This window comes from Pongo abelii, chromosome 16 (assembly GCF_028885655.2).
Source record: "Pongo abelii isolate AG06213 chromosome 16, NHGRI_mPonAbe1-v2.0_pri, whole genome shotgun sequence".
In the NCBI taxonomy this organism is placed as follows: Eukaryota; Metazoa; Chordata; class Mammalia; order Primates; family Hominidae; genus Pongo; species Pongo abelii.
In genome coordinates this window covers 55,592,669-55,620,254 of record NC_072001.2, presented here as the reverse complement: position 1 = coordinate 55,620,254, position 27,586 = coordinate 55,592,669, and the positions used below count along the sequence as shown (strand labels likewise).

The window sequence follows — 27,586 nt, the reverse complement described above, 5'->3', positions numbered from 1 at the left end:
CAGAAAGGTTGACTCTAGCATTTATATAAGGAAAAAGACAACTATTGTCTCCCTCTACACAGAAAGCTATATTCAGTAGTTATAGGATTTGTACATTGTGAATCCTTAGGGATCTCTAAACATCCATGTCTTTAGAAGTAGTGTCACCTCTAGTAAAAGAGGACCAGTAGAATTGAGTGGTGGCAGCCTGTGATGTATGTGAATTTTGGCTGTAAGTCTATAGCGACTATTTTCTCCAACTCTAGTAAAATTCTACCTAATTTCAGCTATTGTGCTTCCAAAGTCCATGTTTGTTGAATATGATGTGGTAAAAACCAATATCTATTTGGAGACAGTAGAGGGGATGGTAGTAATTGAGAGACAGTGTCAGATGGAGCAGTGACTTTAAAATTTTTTTGACTGCAATCCACAATTAGACATTTCACATTGCTCCCCCATGACAACATCCCTATTGACCCCTGCCCCAAAACAAGTTATTTACCAATCTTGCTATAAGTAATGATGACTGATTTTTTTTTCTACTTTATTTAAAAAGAAAATTATAGTCTCAACCCCTTATATTAATTTTACAGCACATTAATTCTACAGATTGTTTTAGCACTTAGAACTAAAAGTGTTCAAGATTTGATTTTGTTACCTTCTCTGTGTAAGCTTAAGTTGCCGACTTTTCTGAGTTTCCATTTTATTGATTAAAACTGGGAGAGTAATAGTATTTTACACCATTTTATAACTTTATTAGAATGACATAACCTGAGTGAAGTGGTTGTGCCAGGCACTTACTAAACACACAGTCAATGAGTATGTTCTCTCCGAAGTTTGTTAGCTTAGGGAATTGGGAGGATGCCACTGATAATAATGGTGACTCTTATTCAGAGGAAAACTAATTCAGTTTTAGACATGCTAGAGTTTGAGGTAGCCAAAAGAGCTTAGTCATATCACTTGGAAGCAAACCAATGTAAAATAGTTTCAAATAAGCAAATTTTAAAAAATGTTAAATGCAAAGCAAACAGTATTAAAGCTTTGGGGACTTAATGATTGAGTCTCCTTAAACCTACACAAGATTGACTAAATACACATACAACTGTGTCACTCTACAGATTTCTGTTAACATTCTCCAGAATTTAAACTACAGAATCAGTCATTTGTATGACTGTTTGTCTCTATTAGCAGAGATAATGACGTGTGTCAGTGATAGGTAATTGTGGAAAAAAAACGGCACTTGGAATTAAACCTAGAGTGGGTGATTCTTACAAGGTAACCCACCGGCTACCTTAATTTCTATGATTCAGTTTCTTCATCTACAAAATATTATTTCACAGAGTTGCAATTGTCAAAGGGACAAGTAAATATGGGATCCATTATCTTCATGGAAAAACTTTTCATAAAATGTTATTTTATTATAATAAAAAATGTGTGATTGGTTTTCAATTTCAGATTGAATCAAACATAGCATTCTTTGTAATAGGAGATTAACAACATCCCAGAATATATCTTTAAAAGAAGTATGGATAAAGAAAAACCCATATGCACCTCTGCACACGTTTTATGTAATAGTGGTAATACTAATTTACAAAGACAAAGTATATAGGATATTAAAAGTGAATTCTTAATACCTGATCTTGATTCTTATTAAATCTGACTTATGTGTATACAAGATATTATTAGATGAAGTGTTTGTCCAGTAGCTTAGCTTATAAATAACCCCCATTCTAGCTCATTTTAAACAATGTAGTATGAATGATGCCAAAAAACAGGCTAGAACATTTTCTTCTTTCCAAGATCTTAGATTTTGTAAACAAGCTACTGCTCCTGGAACTAATCTAGGTCATCATAACCCAAAATCTTTTGAAATATGAGAGTCCCAATTAAGTCTCTTAGGTACTTTTTAGCATTTTAATTTTAAGAATGTGTTTAACTCTTAAAACAGTATATTTGGGTTGCTGTTTGGCCATTTGGTTTATTTGTACCTTGTTACAATGAATGCAAGTCAGTGGGTAATCGTTGCAGCAAATATGATTGCTAGGAATCTCATGTAAGTGAAAGTCAATATAATGTATGGCTTAATTTATCCCTGAACTGACCTAACATCACATTTTGTTTTTTAATAAAAACTGGTTTAATGATATGATAAATTTCTCTATTTTCCACAACTGTTAATAATGTTATATTTTAACTATTGCTTAGTCTTCATTACAAATTATTCAGCTGTTAAATGTGTTGTTCGATGTGACATTATTTAAAAACTTTAAAAAAAAATCAGCGTCACAGAAATCTTTCTTTGATCAAGAGTTGTCTCATTCCCATTGTTATTAATACAGTATACAACTAATGTATGCTAATGTATTGCTGTTATTTGTGTGTGTGCGTGTGTATGTATGCAGACATATGATCACATCATGTAGACCTGATGTCTGCAAAGGGAAAGAGGAAACTTCAAATTAAGAGCCAAGTACTGACCTAGGTGGTTTGTAGCACTTAGAGAAATGATTATTCCCACTTTTCAAATAAAGAAATAGATTCAGACAGGTTAAATAATTTGGTAAAAAGAGATTGAATTTGTGGCTTTCCTCCATTATGTCTTGCTGCTTTAAGGGGTCTTTCCAATCATGAGGTTGGATTTTGTGCAAACGTGTTTACACTGCCACATCTGAACATTATCCCCTATCCCTCAAAGACTATTAGGAATAGAAATATCCTATATGTGTAGCACATTGCTACTTTGAAAATAATTTTATCCTGTCCTATTTGATCCTTACAACATACCAACATTGCAGACAAAGAATGAGGAATTTCAAAGAAGTGCTTAAGATCAAAAAGCTGATCAGAGGTAGGATTTGGGCCAGAACCCACATCGGTGGTCCCTAGTTCAGTGTCCTTTTCGACCTCCTTTCACTTTCTCTGGATTAGGTGATCTGTGATCATGAAGTAGTGAAGTTTTACAGATTGAACCTTTAATCGTTGTCTTTGTGATCACACTACAGCTACAAAACAGCTATCTGTTTGCAGTCAAATCCTATTTTTCCATGTTACAAGCAGTGTATTAATGGTAATTTTGAGGTATAATGAGGCTGTAGTTGTGGTTATTGAATGACTAATACATGGAAAATGCTTACATGAGATTTCTGTATTTAAACTTTATTTTTGTGTAATGCCATATTTGCCTTATGGCAAATATGTAAGTAACATATGTAAGAAATTGTTAGGGAAAGGATACTAGTGGTTAAGAGCACACATATTAGATTTAGGAAGACATTAAGTTTGAATCCTTGCTTTACCCACTTGGTTCTAGTTACTTGGGCAAGTAACAAGCCAGTTTTAATCTGTGGGGATAACAACTACCTGAGGATCAGAGAAGAGTAGGTAAAGAGATTAGATTAGCATCATGCCTGGCCCATGGCCCAGTAGGTAGTGGCTATTTAATATATATATATAAAAAATACATATAGTTAGTAATTATTTAATATGTGTATATGTGTAGTAGCCATTTAAACATTACCTTTGAAGGGTTCTTTTTTCTATCTGCAATAATTTTTTTGTTTAGAAAGTCTCAAAGGTAGCATGTTATCTCTTAAAGTATCTTACTATCGGTAGATCTCAATTATTTCTGCTAACAGAAAACATAGATGATCTGAAATAGTTATTTGAAATTTTCCCATTTTATATTTGGAAAATATAGTTTTGTTTTTAAAACTTTTGTAAAAGATCTACTATCCTCTTTGTTTCCCTACAGGAGCATGGTATGTTTCCTGAACTGTCCATTTAGAGAACATACTTAACGACCATGCTAGGTGGGTTCCAGAGGAGCAGGGGAAGGAGGGTTGTTGTGGTTGGGGATTGAGAATTGAGAATCTGGGACTAACACTTGTGCAGAATTTCATGTTATTCAGATTCTTAGTTTGTAGTCTTGAGATTTACAAAGTAGATAATGTGCCATCATTTTATAGCATACTCATTATTTAGTTTTGTGTACCAAGATGAGCAAACTGGGGAAAAGCAAACTTTTTTCAAAAATGTATGAAGTGCTGTTCTGAAATTTATTGGAAAACTAGCAGCATAGAGGGGAGCATTTCACTAAAATTCTGTCTCAGTTGGATTTAAGTTTTTAAGGTGGCACATCTATTTGGAGTGTCTTTTATCATTTATAATTACATGTTGTGACTAAATACATTTAATGTTTTTTCTGTAAATTCTCTTTTTATATGATATCAATAGATTTATATTATAGATATCTGATATCACTACCTTTTAATTTTAAAGTTTAAGGATTATAACTGAAAAGAATTATTCCAAAACAACCCTGGGATTATATATTATAGGAGATAGGAAAAGATTAATTTTGAAATATAAATTTATTAATCCAAAAAATTTTTAAATTTGATTTCCTTTGACTTCTAGTTGTGACTTGTAAATTTTAGATCTAACTTCCTTATTTAAACAATGAAGATGGTCAAATAAGATGTTCTACTTGCACTAGTCACCTCCCATGATTGTGAAATCAAATCAAATATTGTATAAAATATAAATGGGGCATGGTGCTAGGTAAACAATTAAGTAGACATAGTACCTACCTTTAAAGCATTTACAGTGTGATGGAGGAGACTGTCATTAAACCAGTCATTTTGTAAACAGTCTTTCTACATTCTGCGCAGTAAGTGTTAAGGAAAAAGTACAGTGGGCCTGTGACTAGTCGTGGATTAGGAAGTTGTACAGGTGAGGAAACTGAAGCTCATAATGGTATAATAATCTTATATGTGGTCTCACTGTTAGTAAATGGCAGATTCATGTTTTGAACACAGGTTGGCCTACCTCCAAAATCCTTGCTGTCTCTACCGTGCCATTCTTTCTCTGAGTCACCTACCTCAGGCTTATTGTGTTTCCAAACACGTCTTGTTATTTCTCGGGGGGCTTAGCAGCTTTCCCTCTGGCTAAATGTGGAGCCAGTGATCAGATTCTTTAATGAGATTTCTTTAAAGCAATAAACCTCTTCCGGGTTGTATTTCTTCTGTACTATAGAATCCAGGAATCCTAGAAGCTTCTTCAGGGGTAGAAATCTTGTGGATTCTGGGTCTGATATGAAATTGCATGCTATTTGTGGCTTCTCACTTAAAAATAGCCTCATAGTGCTCATGGGGCACTTAAGTAACTCCAACATTTCCATCAGACTCCACTCCCTAACCACCAAGACACTCAAGATAAACAAAGATCTGAGTAATAAATGGCATGCTTCTGCTGCAGCCTCAGCCTACTCCCACAAACCTTTCCTGTATGGAAATCTTAGAGCCACCACTGATAATGCATTTTATAGGAAGAATGCAAATTCCATTGCTTTAAACGTTTGAAAACCACCATCCTAGTTGATGTGACGTTCAGGGGAAATATTTCTAAAATGAGAAATTTTTATAATTCATCACATCTGTTCATCCCCTACTACCTTCATTGATTCTCCCAAACAACTTTGTAAGCTGGGGAGGGATTTTTGCTGTTAAAGTTTGTGGAGACAGTATGAACTGGTAAACTGAAGCCCAGTACTTGAAACCTGAAAAAAAGTCTATACTTTTATATCTCTGGGTAATTTTATGATAACAAAAAGTAAATGAATTTAAGCTAAATGTCATTGTTCTATGTATCCTGAGACATTTTACCATAAATACCTAGTTAAATCTTGTATTGTCAGAGATTACTAAGTAACTGATAATTTTTCCTTTCTGAATCTTTTTCTAGTCAGTCTGGTAACCTGTTTCTTTAGCCCTCTTAAAAGGTACTGCATGCATTTGAGGAGAGACCATTTCAGGACCTATCCCATTTTAAATATGTAACAGGTTGTGCTTTTCTAGGAATTTGTGAAGTTTGTTGTAAAATACTTTATCTAAAGTTCCAGGTATATGAAGGTCGATGCTTTATTCTGATTGTTGTAAATTTTTGTATTTACACATTTTCAGAGGGTTTCACTTGGTAGAACCTGATTTAATTTAGATGTGAAGTAATTGATTCCCTCCACAACCCTTCTTTGTCTTCAGTTTTATGTGAATCACTAACTGAAATAAATTTTTGTCTTACGAATTTCTCTGTTTTAAAAGCAACTAAAGAAACACATTTTAGGGGCTAACGCTAGAATACTTTGCCATTATCAGTCTACTGTTCTTTCAAGTTGCCTAAACACAGCTGAGTTTGTAAGACGAGCAAAGAAAACATGACAGTGCTGCCAAGTAGACAGGAAGCTGTAGTGGACCTAGCGAGCAGGGGAGGTTGAGCACACCCTCTGTCCAATCAGCTGTGAGTACTGTTGCTATGTGCGCTCTTACTCTGCTGCCTTTGTGAAAAACCTTACACGGAGGGAAGCGGAATCAGCACCCAACGCTGAACATTTGTTTTAACCGCTGCAGACATCTGGATCCCTCAGTTACTGATAGTATAGCTATTGATTAGCCAGAAGGCAACTTCTTTTATACAAGGATTCCAGTATGGTTTTCAGTGGAAACAAAGGGCTTCACAGAGAAGGTGTGTAGTGAAGTGTTTTTAACGGCTTTATTTTTAAGCTTCCAATTTTCTGTAGCTGTTTACCAGTTGGTTGTGGGGCTTGCTTTGCATGGATTTTTAATAAATAGGTCTAGGAAAATTATCTCACTTTGAAAACCATTGAACTTAGAGAATTTTCTTTAGCTTCATATAGCCTATTTTCTTTGAACAGCAGTACTGAAGAGATTATTAAAATGCTGAACTGAACAATGAGTAGGAAGAAAAGAAACCAAATACAATGTGCTCACTTTAATGGGGAAAAAATGTGATAGAAATGAGAATACAGGGAAGAGAATGTGCATTAGCCAGAAGCATTAACTGTATGTGGGGGCAGGAGGTATTTTTTAAATTAAAGCTGTTAAGACAAATGTATTTTAAATAAGCTGCATATTTTTAATTGAATTCATGTTTCTGAATTTGACAAAGATTGTCAGAATTTAACTAAGTGAGATTTTTGGCATAGTTTAAGGAATTGGTGTGCCAAAATCTTTTTATAAAGCGTTTCTGAAAATCCTACCTCAAATTGTGCAATCTCTTAATTATTTAATGCATTGACTAGTTCTGTGCAGTTCAGATAAAGCGTTATAATTCAACTGCAAAGTCAGTGTAGTGTTCTATTAAACATCCATATAGAAAACTGAAGAATAAAGGATTTTGAAGACAACATACAAGTTTAAACTAGAATTTTAAAATTGAAGTAGGCCCACTAAATGTAATAATTGCATATCTGACTTAGTTAATACTTCAAATATAGTCAAATCTTATTGAACTATACTAATATATGTGATAATTGAACAGAGTATGGGTTACCATTTGTTTATATAGGATCTGGAAAAATTGGTCTGTTCGACAGATTATAGGAAAGTTTTGAAGTGTTTTAATAAACAAAAGGTCTTTTTGTATCTTTCTCAAATACTGTGAAATTAAAGTTTACATATGTGATTTACCTAATGATTCTTTTAATTAAAGCAGAGCAGACTGATTAGCATATTGCCCATTTTACGAACAATCCGTATTGAGCTAATAACCAGTTTTTCCTTTGCTTTTTCGTTTTACATGGCTAAGTGGCCTTTAGTTCACTCAGTGATGTATGTCTAATGAGTAAAGTTAGTATAAGCTCAGAGTTAATATTAGGGCTTTGTTATCTCTACAAACTATATAGTTTGGAATAGGATGGGTTTTGTTGTTGTTCTTTTCAAAAAATACCTGTCATTAGGAAGTCTTAACAATCAGTGTTAGCATTTCTGGTAAGGAGAGATATTTCTTTTCTTTAAAGAGAACTCAAAATATTATCCCATGCATTTGTGCCCTTTGCTGATCTTTGTAACAATACTATGTATATAATATTTGTATTAAAAAGATTTCTAATAATTGGTGAAAATTTACAAAATAGTCCTTAAAGATTAAAAAAATGTTTTACATAGACCTGCATGTGGCTGAAGTTTAAAATGCTGGCATTTCTTAGACTTTCAAGTTTGTAAGGTGCAGCCAAAAACTTGAATTTGATAGAAGTTATAAAAATTATAGCAAAATAAAGTTATATTATTTGGACTTGGTGGCCTCCACAATATAAAGCATTCACTTCAAGAAGAGCAGCTGTGTGTAGAAGGGGTAGGGGTATGAGAGGGAGTTTGGAGTGAGAGGCAGACACAGGCAGAGAGGACTCAAGTTTGTTAAATATGACTAACCACATGAAAGTCAATCTAGCAATTTTCATTTTTTGAGCTGTAACTCTTATCAATTACTAATTTTATTTTCTAATTATAGAACCATAAAAACCAAAATTTTGTTTAAATTGATTTGCTACCCATTTTATGTTGGTTTATTTCATAAAAATTAATAGAGCCTCCAAGAGAAATTTCTCATTCATATGCTGCAAAAGATGGGGGAACATGAAATTGTAAGAAAGTTGAGTGTACTGCTGTGTCACACACAGGCTTTGCCATTGTGTTCAGGAGGAATATTATTGGCAGAATTCCAGACATTATTCCTGGGCTTAGCACCTAAAAATGGTTTATATACTGGAGCATCTGAAAGTTCCTATTCAGTAGCAGAACTTCAGAGTAATTGAGGTTTATAATCTGGTCAGTTATAATAACATTGCTAGCATATTTCAATTTTTTGGATTTGTCTATTATTTGACAATATAATTTTTATTGTCTTTGTCTATGTCAGATCTTTAAATTGGCTATTGTTTTGTGCTTATGGAAAAATACTTTAATTCTCAAAAACAGTGATTTCTTTTTTGTTTTTGCCTCTTTATAAGGAATAGCAAATAGAAGTGCTAGTATTTACTAGGTGCAGTGATTGCTACAGTTGGTTTTAAGTAAAACAGATTGTTTTTGATTATTTTGAAATCAGGTAATAATATACAATGCTGTTTTGTTTACAGTTCTTTAAAAAAATATGTAACTTAAAAACTCAGATTGGGAAGGGGTAACAATCTGAGTTTTTCTTTTTCTCTGAGTATTCTGTGAAAATCTTTTTTTAAATCGTTCCTACTTCAGGTATTATCACAAATGTTTGATTTCTGTATGTATGCCTTAAGCGATATATGACACATGTTTTCCTTGACTCTTCCTTGCAGAAATTTCATTACTTGTTCATAATTTGAATCCAAGAAATATTTGCTTTTCATAGTCAGCAGGGCCAAAAATTTGGTCTTGACAACTTTTTGTCAGGCATTTTCACATATCGACAGTGTTTTTGCCTAACTATATTGCTTTTGCAAGTATATAGTAAATTTTTTTTTAATCTTCAGATGTTATAGTATCAAAAAATCAAAGACCTAAGTTTTAAAAATATAATTGTTTGCGGTATTACTTGAATCTATTATATAATCCTTTGTGATGAGGCTCAGTTATAAAAGTGACAGCATGAGGACTATTGAGAAACTGGAAATATCTTTCTGTTCTTTTCTTCACTGGATTCCTCAGTTTTACTCACTGAAAGACTTCTGGACATCATAGGACTTGAAGAGAAGGTTTATAATAAGCCCAGGGACAGTAAAATTATAAATTTGAGGAAGTAGTCAAGATAGAGTATAAAAAGTAATCACCTCCTAAGGCTCATACACGGTTGGGCCTCAGATTTTGCTATAAGCTTCCTGTCATCTGTCATATGAGAGGGATGCTGTGTGAATCAGTTACGTATATTCCTGTTCTTTAACATTGCTAAATTTTTACCATTAAAATTTATGTTGGTTTCTGTTTTCTTAATATTTTGAAGGTGTTTTGTTTTTTGAGGTTCAAATTTTGGGTGGTGGGTACAAACATACAGTTAGAAGAAATTGTTGTGTCATTCAATAATATGATAGGAAATTATAGTTAATAATTATTGTATATTTCAAAATACCTAGAAGAGAAGAATTGTAATGTTCCCAGCACAAAGAAAATATAAATGTTTGAGGTGATGGATATTCCAATTACCCTGATTTGATCATTACACATCATATACATGTGTTAAAATATCACATGTACCCCCAAAAATACATACAACTGTGGTATATCAATAAATAAAAAGGAGAAACAATTTTGGGTGGATTGCCTGTATAATTTATTATTTAGCTGTGTAATATTGGGCATAGTTTCACCTTCTGGGCCTTAGTATCCCCCCTCGGTGTCATGAGATTTTAGGATGATTGTGGGATTTAAATGAAAGAATATGCGAAACTACTTAGATTCATTACTACTTATTAATTAGTTATTATAATAAAATGTGAGATTGTATTATAACTTTCCTTTTCTTTAAAGTTATTCTACATTAAAAACGTGAATATGTTGAGTTTTCTCAGTATTTTGAGAATTTTAAGCATAGTTTTTTAGAGCTTTCCCTAAGATACACTTCTAGGTTTCTCAATTTCCTAAGGTACTTCATTAACTGGAAAGCCATGGAGATATGGGGATTGGGGCAGAAAAAGAAGGCAGGGTTCATGGGTAAGTGCATGGCTAAATATATGAAGAAAGATAATAGTCAGTAGTGGTAAGGAAAGAATGAGTAAAATGAGAAGAGACATAGAAGGCAAAAGAAACATTTGTTCTGTTTGTAGTGTTTTGATAACATATTCATACAGTTTGATTATTGTAGTCTTATTTTGTTTCTGTTGTGTGTGTATGTACACTCATGTGTGTGCTAACACCCCCAGATTTCCCCCACCCCTCTGACCCCTGCAGATGCTGAGCTGATTGACTAGACTTGCTAAATCCCTTGGTGATTTATTTACTGGGAGGTAACTTGTTTCTGACTTTTCTTTTGAATTCCTCAGCTAGAACTGAGCTAAAGGTGACATTGTAATTGCCTTCCATATTAATGACAAGGGACAAGCCAGCTGCCTGGAAGGCAGAAATTAAATATCATCACAGATACGAGTGTAACTGTCTTGAAATATTAAAATTTAAGACTAAAAATCTAATTGTGTTGTGAAAACTCAAACTTCAAAGCCAAAATGCTCTTTTGTCATTTTCATAAGTACACAAAATTTCAGCTTCTTTCAACTGACCACAGTATTTTCATTGCTTTGAGCTGACATACGTTATTTTGGGAGAGAGGTTTAATCTGGTTTCCATTCTATTTTTCACATTTTCATCAAGGGTAAAATTTTTGTGATTTTTTTTTTTTACATAAACTAATTTAGCCCTCCAATTTGCTGGAAGGTGCAGGTTAGCTTAATGAAAGAGAATACACAAATGTAAAACAAAACAAAAAGTATTTTCCAAGTATACTCCATTTTATCACTGTCATTGAGTCCAGTAATATTAGCCAATTAGCTTCTGCATTGGGCCCAGAGACTACTTGCAGTTGACAAAAGGGGAGGAGAACCCTTTTAAAAATAGGTATCCTAATTTTAACTGACTACATTGCATTGGTGTATATGTTTTTGGGTAATGCATACTTACCTTAAATCGCTTCTCTCAAAAATATCCAGTAGAAAAAGAATGATTGCTGTATGTCAGCATCTTCTACTGACCCTTTTGAGAATGTGCTGAATGCCATCAACCCCCTTGCTAGGGGGAAAAACACATCTATGTTTATGTACACATAATTTTGTGGAAAATACCAAAGAGGATCATAAATTGCCTTAGGTTAAGAACTTTTTTTAACATAATTTGTTTATAGTCAGAGTATAAAAGCATTAATATTTAAAAATTGAGGCTTAAAACGGACTGGATGCGACTTTCAGAATATGTATGCAAGCAAAGTTTCACATGGTTTTTTTTTTTCCGCTTCAAGGGATATGGTAAAATGTTCCCATGTGTGCTCCATACATTAGTACCCTTGTAGATGGGTTTGCCCTGGACAGTACCCAGTATTCCTTTGCAGACTCCTACGTTCTAGATGGACTTCTAATAGAAAACCTAGCACAAAAGGACCAGCCTGGAATGAGGTGTTCAGGTCTTCAGAACCTACATGCCACATCTCTGAGTTGTAGACTGAGATTAGAGAAGACCTAATGACACCTCCTTTGGCCTTAGACTGCCACCAGGAATCTCTTCCAGAAATCATTCTGCACAAGAAATGACAGGTCCACTGCTATGAATGTCACCCAGTTCTTCTTTGTTCAAGAGAATCAAGCAGAACTGATCTGTGTGTGCCCAAGTTTCTCACCTCTTAATTAAAAAGACCTCTGTCTTCCGTCCACTTTTTATTTCTCCAGGAGTTTTAGATTTCACACATAGACACATTCAGTGGGAAATAGGATGTTGAGAGTACAACCATTCATATGGTTGGGAGAAGGAGGTTGAAAGGACAATGTATTTTGGGGGACCAACCTATGTTGTAACCATTTTCCCATGAGGTAAAAATGTAAGACTAAACTAGGTTAAGTTTAAGGATAATTTTGGAAAGTCATGTGCCATTTATCTAGGATTAATGAAGCTGGGGAAAAAAAACCAGCACTGGGACAGTGGATTGTTGCCTTTTTAACACAGAATATTCTTATGAGAGTATAGCTAAACCTAGAATTTGGTTTTGAGAGACAGGAGTTTGTTTCCTTTTGTTACAATGTTTTCTCAGATCTTTGTCTCAGAGTTCTCTCTGTATGAGGTGTGGAGTGATAACACCATATAATCAGGAATATTCCCATAAAGAATAGTGAAAAGGACAATATTTTCTACTTGAGTCTTCAGGCCCTGAAACTATGATGAATTGTGTCTGATGGTTTACACAGAGCACAGAGAAATGAAATTGAATAGGATTAGTGCAGGTAAGACAGAAATGAATTGAGGAAACCAGTTAAGTTTTCTCGATAACACTGACTAGTTCTAAGTCATACATTTTAAATATCATACCCACTGGGAGCTTTCTCTTATGTCCAAGATTGAGTTCCCTCCTAAATATTCCCATAGCACCTTGATCTACTCCTATTTTGTTTATCTTTTTAAAAATTATTTATTTATTTATTTATTTATTTATTTATTTGAGATGGAGTCTTGCTTTGTCGCCCAGGCTGGAGTGCAGTGGCATAGCGTGATCTTGGCTCACTTCAGCCTCCGCCTCCCAGGTTCAGGCAATCCTACCGCCTCAGCCTCCCAAGTAGCTGGGATTACAAGCATGTGCCTCCATGCCCAGCTAATTTTTGTATTTTTGGTAGAGACAGGGTTTCACCATGTTCGCCAGGCTGGCCTTGAACTCCTGACATCAAGTGATGCGCCCGCCTCGGCCTCCTAGAGTGCTGGGATTACAGGCATGAGCCACTGTGCCTGACCTCATTTATCACATCACCATGAATTAGGCTTATCTGTGTTCTCTCCATACAACTGCCCCGTACTAGAAGTTAGCAACAATAGCTTATTCTCCCATTGCCTCTGGAGAAGAGCTGAATCTCAGACAGTTTTTAACACATAAATATCAAATACTTCTTTTTTCTACTCTTCTAGCCTTTCAAATTACTTAGAATTTAGTTTTCTTTGTATAGCTTGAGTTGGCCTCAACTGCTCACATAAGCATTCAATAGGTTGCTGTGATCAATCTATAATCCTTTAAATGGCTCTTGAGGCCTAGAAATTCTAATAATCAATACAGAAATTAGAACTCAAAGTGTTCTCTCCTTTTATTTTTTATTTTTGACAGTTTTTGCCCTTGATGTAGAGATTTAGTGATTGCCTAATCATTTTAAACAAATGTTTCCTTATCTCATTTAAGAGAATTACATTGATAAGATAGAAAAACAATTGGCAATTAAAATATGAAATCCAAGAGAAGAATAAAGTAATAGTTACCTGGGAAGGGTAACAATTAGCTTTCATCACTTTAACCAGAAATAAGCTGAAACTGAGAAGAAAACAAAATACAGTGAAACATTAAACATCCATTTGAGTGCCTACCTGTTCATGTCAAGCACTGTGCTAAGCAATAGTAGTTGGTCTTAATTCTCATAAAGCTCAAATAATGACTTAATTTTATTTGTGCTAAATTCTAAGAAGGAAAAGTATAAGGTGTCATAGGCTCTTCTAACAATGATAAAAAGCCATGAAAGAGGGTAATAGGATCAGATGAGATGGATGTAATGAAGAATTATGTATGTAAGCTGAAACAGAGATCATCTGATTGTTTCTTACCCTAATTTTTTAATCTGAAGAATCTGATGAAGAGGTAAAGTTAAATTTTTCCTCCATAAGAATAGAAATTAAGTTAGAAAATGTAGTCCAGGCGCAGTGACTCATGACTGAAATCCCAGCACTTTGGGAGGCCGAGGTTGGAGGATTGCTTGAGGCCAGGAGTTCAAAACCAGCCTGGCAACATAGAAAGACCATCTCTCCAAAAATTTAAAAAAAAAAAAAAATTGCCTTTCACAAAAGCAACAAACATCTAATTTTTGAATAAACTTAACAGATATATTTTCAGGAACTTTATAAAGATTTTAAAACTCTACCAAATAATATTTTTAAAGACTTTCATATATGGCGAGATTTAAACCTTTAAAATACAGGGGGTTTTTTGTTTGTTTGTTTTGAGACTGAATCTCCCTCTGTTGCCCAGGCTGGAGTGCAGTGGCGTGATCTCAGCTCACTGCAACCTCTGCCTCCCGGGTTCAAGTGATTCTCCTGCCTCAGCCTCCTGAGAAGCTGGGATTACAGGCGCACGCCACCACACCCAGCTAATTTTTGTATTTTCAGTAGAGACGGGGTTTCACCATGTTGGTCAAGCTGGTCTCAGACTCCTGACCTTGTGATCTGGCTGCCTCGGCCTCTCAAAGTGTTGGGATTACTGGCGTGATCCACTGCGCCCGGCTAAAATACAGTTTTTAAAAAGTTAGTTTCAAAAAAGAAAAAAGAGTTCAAGGCCGGGTACTGTGGCTCACACCTGTAAGTCCAGCACTTTGTGAGGCAGGAGGATCGCTTGAGCCCAGGAGTTCAAGACCAGTCTGGGCAACATAGTGAGATGCTGTCTCTACAAAAAAAAAAAAAAAAAAAAAAGTCAGGCATGGTGGTGCATGCCTGTAGTCCCAGCTACTCAGGAGGCTGAGGCGGGAGGATCCCTTGAGTACAGGAGTTCAAGGCTGCAGTGAGGTATGATTGTGCCACTGTACTCCAGCCTGGGCTACAGAGCAAGATGCTGGGTCAATTTTTTTTAAAAGTTCAAGTGTTTTTTGAGTCACTAGCTATAATTTTTGGGAACCACCGTTAAATCTGAAGATTGGAAAAGCAGAAAGCATGTTAAGAGACCTGGAATATTCTCCTAATGCATGAAGTATGAATCACTTTCTGACCATAAAGTTTTTTCATGGTATGTCTTTATAAGGCCTGCTATGAGGGGAGTTCTGGAAACAGGAGGAATTCTAGTGATTTAGTGGAATACAGAGGGTGGGGCATCTTGTGGTGGCCCTCGGAGAGAATGAGTTTGGCAGGTGTGATGGGAGCATAAAAGGGAGTGATGGAAAGTGAGGTTAAAAAAGGTAGATAGGGACTGTGTGTGGAGGCTCACACCAGTAATCCCAGCAGTTTGGGAGGCCAAGGCGGGAAGATGGTTTGAGCCCAGTAGTTTGAAGTTACGGTGAGCTATGATCAAACTAAACTGTAGCCTGGGTGACAGAGTGAGACCTTGTCTCTAAAAAATAAATAGGATCTTTTTTTCACCCGTCTCTCATTACTCCCCTTTATGCATCCAGTGTTCTGGCCTGTCTTGGAATGGTGAGGAGTCAGATATGGGAGGTTGCTGAAATAGCAGTCAGACTTTAACATTGATGGCTTATTGGGAATAAGTGAGAGAGAGGAGGCGTAAGTGATTCTAAGATTTCAAGTCACAAAAAGCAAAACAGCTACAGTTGGAACAAGTTTTGTACTCTGGCCAACACCCTCATGATTATTTTTAGTTTGTGGCAGGCTAGATGTAAGAGATAGTCTGTGCTTGTGGCCAAACTGATACTAACAATAAATGGAATTGTAGTATTTTGTAATTTCAAAATTTGGCTTAAGTAGAATTAGATAATTGGAATTGGAACGGGCCATCTAGTTTCACATACCTTCATTTTACATGTGAGTTTGCTGAGGCTCACAGAGTTTGACTTTTCCCAGGGTCTCAGGGCTAGTTTATTACAAAGATGAAATTAGAATCCAGGTCTTCTGGCTTCTAGTGCAGCAATTTTCATACTTTTTGCAAGTTGCTTAGCCTTATTTTCATTTGATTTTTGTCTTATTGAGAGATCTGTGAATTTCAGGATATATTACAATTATAAATGCTGATCTTTAAGATCTGCTATTTAGCTATCAAAATCTAGGGGAAAGATCCAAGTTAAATACAGAATTTAAACAGATTGGCAAATTTATCTTCTAAATAGAGGATTTCGGAATAACACAAAATAAATAATTGCTTGATCATAATAGCTGTGCTTAGTTGACTACAGTTCTCATTGTGTGAGAATCGGCTGAACTAAAACTAGTTTAGTTTAGAATATTTAGAAATATTCTATATTTGGCTGCCTGAAGTTAATGATAATGACCACAGTCATCCAATAAAACATTAACTAAAATGTTACTTTATTGTTAAATCCCACTACTTGATTGTTATCTTTATCAAAGGATACTGCCTTTGGCAGAGTTACTATTTCAAAGAGGAAACAGAGCAATATGAAACTTACTTTGTGGGGAAAAAAATCAGAAGATGTGTCGTTTCTGTTCTTACCAACGTTGTAGCAAGGTGATATATTTATAACTGCCATTTACAATTATAATTTTCCATCTCAAATCATTGATCTTCCTATATTTGCACAGAGAGTAGTGAATGAATCTGCTCATACAGTTACAAGGGTGGCATTGCCTGCCTCCTTCAACTAGCTGAATGACTGAAGGAACTGGTGGGTATTCTTTCTTGATGTGATTACATCATCTCATTTTCTTTTTGGCAAGCTATCATTCTCATACACTTCTGGTCCATCACCCCCTTTTTTAGAGTTGACAGTTTTCTCCTTTCGTGGAACATGGTCTACCCTCCGCATCATTGCTCCTTCAGATGATAAGCTTCTCTTGGGCTGATCAAGATGGGAGCAGTGGAAAGGAAGAGAAAGACCCCATAGCACTGTAGGGGGGCTCTTGGTTACTATTCACACAGAGAGTGAAGTCAAACAACTTTCAGCTCAGTGCCTTTTGGCAGCCTTTCTCGTAAAATATCCAGTGTTAATTCATCCCATTTTTTACAATACAGGTTTACTTTAACCAATCTTTATTAAACATATATTTTGATGGAAGTATTTTTACTTTGATTAATGTACAAACCGTTTGACTAGAAATATGTAAGCATAAGTTATGAATGCAGTTCTTATGAACGCCTGTACCTGTAGCTGTTTTATTTTTTCTTCAAATAAGCGGTTTGTGATAAATGGTTTCATTCTCCAAGACTGCATGTCTTTTCAAAAGAAGCTTAAAAGAACTGCAGTAAACATGGGAGTACAGGTATCTCTTTGACATACTGATTTCATTTCCTTTGAATATATATTAAATAATGGGATGCTGGATCATATGGTAGTCCTTTTTTTAATTTTTTGATGAAACTTCATAGTGTTTTCCATAATGGCTATACTATTTGATCATTATATAATGTATAAATACATTGAAACATCACACTGTTACCCCCATAAATATGTATAATTATGTCAGTTATAAATAAAAATTTAAAAGAAACTGAAAATCATTCAAATAGTTTGCTCACTTTGTTTTCAGATCTAGTAGTATATATTGCATTTAAATCAAAATCTGATGAAACTGATAATTTTAGGATAATCATATTTAGTTTATTTTAAAATGTACATAGTCTACATTTTAAATCTCTGATATAAGATTGCTGCTTTTTTTTTTTTTTTTTTTTTTTTTATGAGACTGAGTCTTGCTCTGTTGCTCAGGCTGGAGTTCAGTGGCAGGATCTCGACTCACTGCAACCTCCGCCTCCCAGGTTCAACCAATTGTCATGCTTCAGCCTCCCAAGTAGCTGGGGTTACATTACAGGTGCCCACCACCACACCCAGCTAATTTTTGTATTTTTAGTAGAGACTGGTTTTCACCATGTTGGCCAGGCTGTTCTTGAACTCCTAACCTCAACCTACCAAAGTGCTGGGATTACAGGTGTGAGCCACCTCACCTGGCCCACACTATAGTTTAATTGGAAGCTTTTTTGTTAGTAAAAGATAAAAGAGTAATATGTCTTAAAATTGACACTTTAGATTTGATTAGTTAACAATAGTAATTGTACATGAATGACTATTACATATACAGTGGGCCTATTCTTGGAAGTACAGTGTGATGGTTAATATGTGGACTTTGGGCGAGTATCTTAACTTTTACTGTATTCTTAGTATTTTATGAAGATTAAATAAGAAAAAATATTCATCGGCCAGGCGCGGTGGCTCACACCTGTAATCCTAGCACTTTGGGAAGCTGAGGCCGGCAGATCATGAGATCAGGAGTTCAGGACCAGCCTGGCCAACATGGTGAAACCCTGTCTCTACTAAAAATACCAAAAAAAAAAAAAATTAGCTGGGTATGGTGGTGGGTGCCTGTAATCCTAGCTACTTGGGAGGCTGAGGCAGGAGAACCGCTTAAACCCAGAAGGTGGAGGTTGCAGTGAGCCGAGATTGTGCCATTGCACTCCAGCCTGGGCCACAAGACCAAGACTTTGTCTAAAAAAAAATAAATAAATATTCATCACAGAATCTGGCATATAGTAAGAGCCTAAGAAGTATTAGCCATTATTATAACATTGTAACAGTGTTAAAACTGCATGATTGATCCACAGGCACAAACCAGAAAGCAATTGCCAGCAGTCTTGAATGTAAATGAAATAATTCACTGTCTTTTCAGCTATTTTCTATAGCTAAGACCTTTTATAAACAGAAACCTGACTGGCACTAAATTGCTGTTTCCCAGACTGTTGTATTTATAGAATGCTAAAAGCCGTCATTATACAATATATTTTACTACTCATTAGATACTCTTATTCTGGCATATCTCTAAAATATAGAAACCTGATATAAATATTCAGTAGTCTAGTCCAGGGAAATTTTATTCAAGAAACTCAGCACCAGAGGTTATATGAGAAACAAGGTTATTGTCAGTAGACTTTGAGATTGTCAGTTACTATGAGAACTGTGCTTCCCTTAACCACTTAACAGTTTTTTTGCATGTAATACAAGTTCAGGAACAGATGATATTATAGAATTAGCACTTATCCCTTCTAGTAACTAATCTAGCCTGATTTTCAGGCCTGAAGACTTGTAAGTATATTCATACTTATCAGATAGTAAAATACTTAATATAAAAGATAAACTTTTAAGCCTATTCGGGTGGACTTCTTTTTTTTTTTTTTTTTTTTTTCTCTTGGGACAGTAAAGACTCATCTGAGCTTTGATACTTTCTTTTTTTGCTTGAAGTCACTTTCAAGTCACTTTCTCCAGTAATTTTTGTTTTTTCTTCATAATCTATGCTTCCCAAGGGAGGCTTCTTAAATATGATTTTAGAGTAAGTGAATAAATTATTTTCATTTTTTATTTTTTAAAACTGCACAAAATAAGTATATGTTTTTTCTGGCCTTTATAGGAAGTAATTTTTTAAAATTAGCAATAAGGTTTTTTTTTAGAGCAGTTTTATGTTCACAGCAAAACCCTGCAGAACTTTCCCGTATATCCGCTGTTTCCACATGCACACAACCTTCCTGTTAGTGATACCACCCACCCCAGTGGTACTTTTTTTTTTTTTTTTTTTTTTTTTTTAGGCAGAGTCTAAATAAGGCGACTGTGTCGCCCAGGCTGGAGTGCAGTGGTGCGATCTTGGCTCACTGCAACCTCCGCCTCCTGGTTCAAGTGATTCTCCTTCCTCTGCCTCCCAAGTAGCTGGGATTACAGGTGCTCACCACCATGCCCCATGCCCAGCTAATTTTTGTATTTTTAGTAGAGACGGGGTTTCACCCTGTTGGCCAAGCTGGTCTCAAACTCTTGACCTGAGGTATCTGCCCGCCTCAGCCTCCCAAAGTGCTGGGAGCCACTGTGCCCAGCCCACAGTAGTACTCTTTTTTACACCATCACCCAAAGTCCATAGTTTATGTTAGGGTTCACTCTTGGTGAATAGGATATGTATTTTTTCTGGCATGTTATAGAAGGTAAGCATTTTTAAATATATAGATGTTTCCTAAATAAATAATTTGAAAAGTGGCATATTCTTCAATTCTTGTCTACAAGTTTGTTGCTTTAAAATTTCTTCAGCACTCATGATTCATTCTAAATTAAGGAAAAAATAAAATTTCCTTGAGAGATTTCTTTCACATGCTATTCATCAAATCAAGATAACATTATAAACCTTCGCAACCTGTTAAAGAACATCTATGAAAATCTACACCTAATATACTTAGTGGTGAAATATTGAATATTTTCTTACTGAGATCAGAAAGAAGACACTCAAGCTGCTTTTATACCACATTGTATAGCTAGGCATTACAATAAGGCAAGAAAAAGAAGTAGAAACATAAAGACTGGAAAGAAGTAACATTATATTACAGTGATATGATTGTTTATTTAGAAAATCCTAATATTCAGGATATAGGAGTGAATGGGAGAGCTTCCGTCTTATAGGAAGTCACTGGTTATTAGCTTTAATAGCAATACCATAATAATAAATGTCTGCCTGAGAGAGTAAGAGAGGCTTCACCTCTGTTTCTACTAAGTGACTTTTAAACTGCTTTAAAAAGTGTAAGAGTTTGGGCTCTTATTAGTATATAGTGGGGTCCATTATGGAGATTTAATCCAATATAATCATATTTACATTTTATAGAATTCTAACAAGAGAGGTAAAGATGGATGGGAACAGTAAGAGATGAGATGCAGAGAGACCAGTGAAAGAGATGATGGCCTTAGTAGTATTGGCAGTGAGGACTAAACTTGGTTAGAGCTATTAGGAGGTACAGTTTATAAGACTCAATTACTAAGTTTTTGGCTTGGGTGATTGAGCATGGATAATGGTAAATAGGAAACTTAAGAGGACGAGCAAATTTGGGGTTGGGAGAGCAGGGGTAGGAGTACAAAATGATGTTGGACTTCATGAATGCTACATGTATGTATCATTTTTCTTTTCCTTTTATTCCTCATTCTTTTGTCTTAATTTTCTCCCTTTTTCTCCTGCCCCCCAACTTGACTTCACTGTGCCATAGAACAGAAGATTTCTTTTTTCTCTTTTGGGGTAAGACTGATAATTCAGTCTTTGATATACTTCACTTCTAATCATCATAACAATTAAAGCCCATAGGACTTTGATGTTTAACAGCAAACAAAAATGATAAATACATGTAGCATTCACGAAGTCCAACATTTCCTACTCCTACCCCTGCTCTCCCAATCCCAAATTTATTCTTCCTCTTAAGTTTCCCTTAGTAAGGTGGTTGGATAGTTACTGTAATTGCTAGGAATTCAAGGTACCATTTCTCCAACTGAGTGCCAACCAGAAGTACATACACACAATAATTGGTAGTGGAATACAGTACCACACTATTAATCTGAGCATGCATCCCAAATTCCCCAAGTGTAAAACTTCTGGAAACCCCAGTTTATTCCTGGTACTTTAACTCCCTCTTTATTAACTGAGAACACCTAGCTCTACATGCAGGCCCCACCATGCCTTACCCAGGAATCTAGAGCTAAGGGCAAGACCACTTCCCCTGAGTTTCAGGAAAGAATAGGAAATATGGACTCAAATTCCTGGTTTTTATTTAGCCTTGGTATATTAATCAGCTCAGGCTGCCATAACAAAATACGATAGACTGGGTGACTTAAACAACAGAAATCTATTTTATCATAGTTCTGGAGTTCGGGAAGCCCAAGATCAAGATGCCAGCTGATTTTATTTCTAATGAGGCACTCTTCCTGGCTTGCTTGCATGGCCTGTATGTGAGCCTTCATCTTTTAAGAGAATATAAAGAATATAACATTAGAATATAAAGAATATAACATTTCTTTATATTCTCAGTTGTGCGGGATTAGGACCCTGTTGGTATAACCCCATTTAATCTTAATTACCTCCTAAAAGCCCTGTCTCCAAGTACAGTCCCCTTTGAGGGTTAGGGCTTCAACATGAGTTTTAGAAGGGACACAATTTAGCCCATAGCACTTGGTAACCTCATTTCAGAGTAAAGGGTGGTGCAATGACTTAAAATCACCAGTCATTTAGTTTCCAAATATTTTGAGGTTTTCCAGATATCTCTTACTGATTTCTTTTTTTTTCTTAACAAATTTTTATTTTTTTATTATTTTTTTAATTTTAAATGTACCATATTTTATTACATATAAGCACAATTATAATGATATACTACTAATTTTATTTTTAATTTTAACTAAAATTTAAAAAATTTTTTTGATATATATATATTTTTTAATTCTTCTTCTTATTATTATTCTTATACTTTAGGTTTTATGGTACATGTGCGCAATGTGCAGGTAAGTTACATATGTATACATGTGCCATGCTGGTGCACTGCACCCACCAACTCGTCATCTAGCATTAGGTATATCTCCCAATGCTATCCCTCCCCCTCGCCCCACCCCGCAACTGTCCCTGAAGTGTGATGTTCCCCTTCCTGTGTCCATGTGTTCTCATTGTTCAATTCCCACCTATGAGTGAGAATATGCGGTGTTTGGTTTTTTGTTCTTGCGATAGTTTACTGAGAATGATGATTTCCAATTTCATCCATGTCCCTACAAAGGACATGAACTCATCATTTTTTATGGCTGCATAGTATTGCATGGTGTATGGTACTGGTACCAAAACAGAGATATAGATCAATGGAACAGAACAGAGCCGTCAGAAATAATGCCACATATCTACAACTATCTGATCTTTGACAAACCTGACAAAAACAAGAAATGGGGAAAGGATTCCCTATTTAATAAATGGTGCTGGGAAAACTGGCTAGCCATATGGAGAAAGCTGAAACTGGATCCCTTCCTTACACCTTATACAAAAATCAATTCAAGATGGATTAAAGACTTAAACGTTAGACCTAAAACCATAAAAACCCTAGAAGAAAACCTAGGCATTACCATTCAGGACATAGGCATGGGCAAGGACTTCATGTCTAAAACACCAAAACCAATGGCAACAAAAGCCAAAATTGACAAATGGGATCTCATTAAACTAAAGAGCTTCTGCACAGCAAAAGAAACTACCATCAGAGTGAACAGGCAACCTACAAATTGGGAGAAAATTTTCGCAACCTACTCATCTGACAAAGGGCTAATATCCAGAATCTACAATGAACTCCAACAAATTTACAAGAAAAAAACAAACAACCCCCTCAAAAAGTGGGCGAAGGACATGAGCAGACACTTCTCAAAAGAAGACATTTATGCAGCCAAAAAACACATGAAAAAATGCTCACCATCACTGGCCATCAGAGAAATGCAAATCAAAACCACAATGAGATACCATCTCACACCAGTTAGAATGGCAATCATTCAAAAGTCAGGAAACAACAGGTGCTGGAGAGAATGTGGAGAAATAGGAACACTTTTACACTGTTGGTGGGACTGTAAACTAGTTCAACCCTTGTGGAAGTCAGTGTGGCGATTCCTCAGGGATCTAGAACTAGAAATGCCATGTGACCCAGCCATCCCATTACTGGGTATATACCCAAAGGACTATAAATCATGCTGCTATAAAGACACATGCACACGTATGTTTATTGCGGCATTATTCACAATAGCAAAGACTTGGAACCAAGCCAAATGTCCAACAATGATAGACTGGATTAAGAAAATGTGGCACTGATTTCTAATTTAATTCCATTGTGGTTGGAAAACATACTTTATGATTTAAATCCTTATTTTTATTTTATTATTTATTGATTTATTTATTTTTGAGATAGATTCTCACTCTGTCACTGAGGCTGGGGTGCAATGGTGCGATCTTGGCTCACTGCAACCTCCAATGCCCCCGGGGTTCAAGCGATTCTCCTGCCTCAGCCTCCCAAGTAGCTGGGATTACAGACACCTGCCACCGCACCCAGCTAATTTTTGTATTTTTAGTAGAGATGGGGTTTCACCGTGTTGGCCAGGCTGATCTTGAATTCCTGACCTCGTGATCCACCCGCCTTGGCCTGCCAAAGTACTGGGATTACAGGCGTGAGCCACTGTGCCTGGCTGATTTTGATATATTTTTTTTGAGATAGGATCTCAATGTGTTGCCCAGGCTGAAGTGCAGAGGCACAATCTTAGCTCACTGCAGCCTCAAACTCTCAGGCTCAAGCTATCCTCCCACCTCAGCCTCCCAAGTAGCTAGGACTGCAGGCTCACATCACTGAGCCTGGCTAATTTTGTGTGTGTGTGTGTATGTAGATAGTGTGTGTAGAGACAGGGATCTTATTTTGTTGTCCAGGTTGTTCTTGAACTCCTGAGCTCAAGTGATCCTCCCACTTCAGCCTCCCAAAGTGCTGGCATTACAGGTGTGAGCCACTGCACCTCGTCTAAATTCTTTTGAATTTATTGAGACTTGTTTCATGGCTCAGAATATGATCTATCGTGGTAAATGTTTTGTGTGCATCTGGTAAGGATCTACATTCTGCTTTCGATGGTGGAGTGTTTTATAAATGTCAAGTCAAGTTTTCTATATTTTTAGTGATACTTTGTTAATTGTTCTATTGATTATTATTGAAAAAGGGTATGTTGAAACCTCCAAATAAAATTGTGGGTGTTTCTATTTCTCCTTGAAGTTCTGTTGATGTTTGCTTCATACATTTTGAAGCTATGTTGTTAGGTGCGTAAATGTTTAGGGCTGTTATACACTCTTGGTGATTGGCTTTTTTATCATTATGAAGTAGACCTCATCACTAGCAATATCACTTTTTTCTGAAATCTATTTAATCTGATATTAATATAACCACTCCAGCTTTCTTTTGATTAGTGTTAGCATGGTATATCTTTTTTTAACCTTTAACTTTTAAGCTATTATTTCTTTATATTCAAAATTGACATCTGGCCAGGTACCGTGGCTCACACCTATAATCCCAGCACTTTGGGAGGCCAAGACGAGCAGATCACCTGATGTCAGGAGTTCGAGAGCAGCCTGACCAACATGGTGAAACCCCGTCTCTACCAAAAATACAAAAATTAGCTGGGCGTGGTGGCATGTGCCTGTAATCCCAGGTACTCGGGAGGCTGAGGCAGGAGAATTGCTTGAACCCGGAAGGCAGAAGTTGCAGTGAGCCGACATCGCGCCACTGCACTCCAGCCTGGGGGACAGAGCAAGACTCTGTCTCAAAAAAAAAAAAAAGAAAAAAGAAAAATTAACATCTTGTAAGTAATATATAGTTGTGTCTTGCTTTTTTTTAAAAAAAAATCTAATCTCACAACGTCTGCCTTTTAATAAGATGCTTATACCATTCACATTTAAGGTTATTGTTGATATAGACGGGCTTAAATCCACTGTCTTACAATTTTATTTGTCCCATTCTTTCTTTGTGCCTTTTTCACTCTTTTTCTTTTTTCCTCACTTTGTCGCCCAGGCTGGAGTGCAGTGGTGCAATTTTGGCAAGCAAGTGTCCTGCCTCAGCCTCCGAAGTAGCTAGGATTACAGGCTCACGCCACCATGCCTGACTAATTTTTGTATTTTTAGTAGAGACAATTTCTACATGTTGGCCAGGCTGGTCTCAAACTCCTGACCTCAGGTGATCCGCCCAGCCTGGCCTCCCAAAGTGCTGGGATTACAGGCGTGAGCCACCATGCCTGGCCCCTTTTTCACGCTTTTTCTGACCTCTTTGGATTTTTTTGTAATTCTATTTTATCTCATTTGTTAACTTCTTAGTTATACCTCTTGGGTTTTGTTTTGTTTTTTACTACTAGTTACTTTAGGGTGCACATTATTTTTAACTTGTTATAGGCTACCTCCAAGCAATATTATGCCACTTTGTGTATAGTATAAGAACCTTCCATTTCACCTTCTTTGGGCCTTTATGCTATTGTTATGCATTTTATATCCAGACTGTTATAAATCCCACAATGCATTGTGATTATTTTTCCTTTAATTATATTTAAAAGTGATTTTAAAACTGAGAAAAAATTATATTTACCTATATGATTTTGTGATTTCCAGTGTTTTTGTGTAGATATAGATTCTCAAATGTTATTTTCCTTCTGTCAGAAGAACTAACATTTTTGGTAGGGCAGGTATGCTAATAGTGATTTTTTTTTTCAGTGTTTTGATGTCTAAAAAAGCATTCTGCTTTGGTTTTTTAAATCTAATTGATGGGATTTTTTTTCTTTCACTGCTCTTCATTTCTCTGGAGCTTGCTTTCTGTGTGCTACTGTCTCCTCTTTGGTGCTTTAACTGCTTAGAACCTTCCCTTCTCATTCTTTTGCCACCAATTTAGGGAGACTGCTGGCCTCTGTGTGGCTTTCCCAGTGCTTCAGCCTGGAAACTTGCTCCAGACAGTAAGGTGGGGCAGTTGTTGGGCTCACCTGTTCATTTCCCCATCTGGGATAACAGTCCTGTCCTGTCTGCTGGCCAGTGTCTGAAAACAGTTCTTTTATATATTTTGAGTGGTTTAAAGTATAAGAATAAATTAGATCTGTTACTCTGTCCTGGCTGAAAACAGCCTAGTGATTTTCAAAGTCAATTAGCCACCCCACCAGCCTTGTGGAAAAATTCATAAAAGGAGTGAATATAGAAATCAGGTTTTCCCTCCAGCCTATCACCTAGTAGGAAGATAAGGCTTATGGTAAAGTCCTGTCCTCTCTATGTATACGGGCCCAACCTGAGTAAAGAGAAAACGTTCCCTTCTCCCCTAATACATATCATTCCCATTTCATAAATGAAGAAATGAGCTAACATGCCTGAACTTGCTCTGATTGGACTTACTAGATCTTACTCCCTTCTTTGTAAAATTGAATTCTACAGTGAATGTTTTACTTACTGCAGTTACAAAACAGTTATTAAAGGACAATTTTATTTTCAAATCTTTGCATGAATTTTAGTTATCACTTTTCCTTGGCCATCATTTATGTTATATATAATCCCATTTCATTTCTTAAGGGGGGAAGATTTTATGCTTCATGGCATTCCTTGAATAAAATACATTATGAATGAAATACTTAATGAAATCAATAATTTTGTAATTTATATTCTGCTCCTTTGTATAAAATCTTTGCTAAGAATGTCTTCTGACCATATGGAGAAGTGTGTTTATAGTCAGTTTTAAAATAAATACTTGTCAACTACACTGGGCTTGCTATTTAAAGGTCAAATATTAACCAAAAACTAATTAATAATTCCTGTCATAGCAAAGTATGCCAAAAATCAAAGGGCAGAGTCCTTTTTCCTCATAAATTTCTCAGGGGTAAGAATTACTATTTCACCTTTCCCAGAGTTACTCAGTATTTGGATTTATGCCTACTTGATCAAAAAGCCTATTCTTTTCTCCTAGTTATGCTACACTGTTTCACCATCACAGTTCCATAGGAAAGTATCAGATTTCAGTATTTCAGGTTTAAAATTAGTTATAATTTTGGAATCTTATTTAACCCTTAATAATATTAACCTTTATGGTATTATTTATTTAAACCAACAGAAGAAATTATTATAAGCAACATGGTTCTCAAGCAATAGATCAT

The 27,586-nt window shown here is 35.8% G+C and overlaps 1 protein-coding gene across 6 annotated transcripts in view; it reads left to right on the top strand.

Annotated features, from left to right (window-relative positions):
- Window positions 1-27,586, top strand: part of ATOSA (atos homolog A) — a 114,583-nt gene that overhangs the window by 23,765 nt on the left and 63,232 nt on the right. The window contains exon 1 of one of the 6 annotated variants that reach the window (XM_054531498.1): window positions 3,736-3,788. The exons of 4 other annotated variants lie outside the window; for them this stretch is intronic. In XM_054531498.1, coding sequence (XP_054387473.1) covers window positions 3,782-3,788 — 7 coding nt within the window. In that variant the 5' untranslated portion in view covers window positions 3,736-3,781. Of the gene's footprint in view, window positions 1-3,735; window positions 3,789-3,815; window positions 6,499-27,586 lie in introns of those variants that run through there. One more of the 6 variants, XM_024232669.3, reaches the window with a different exon arrangement.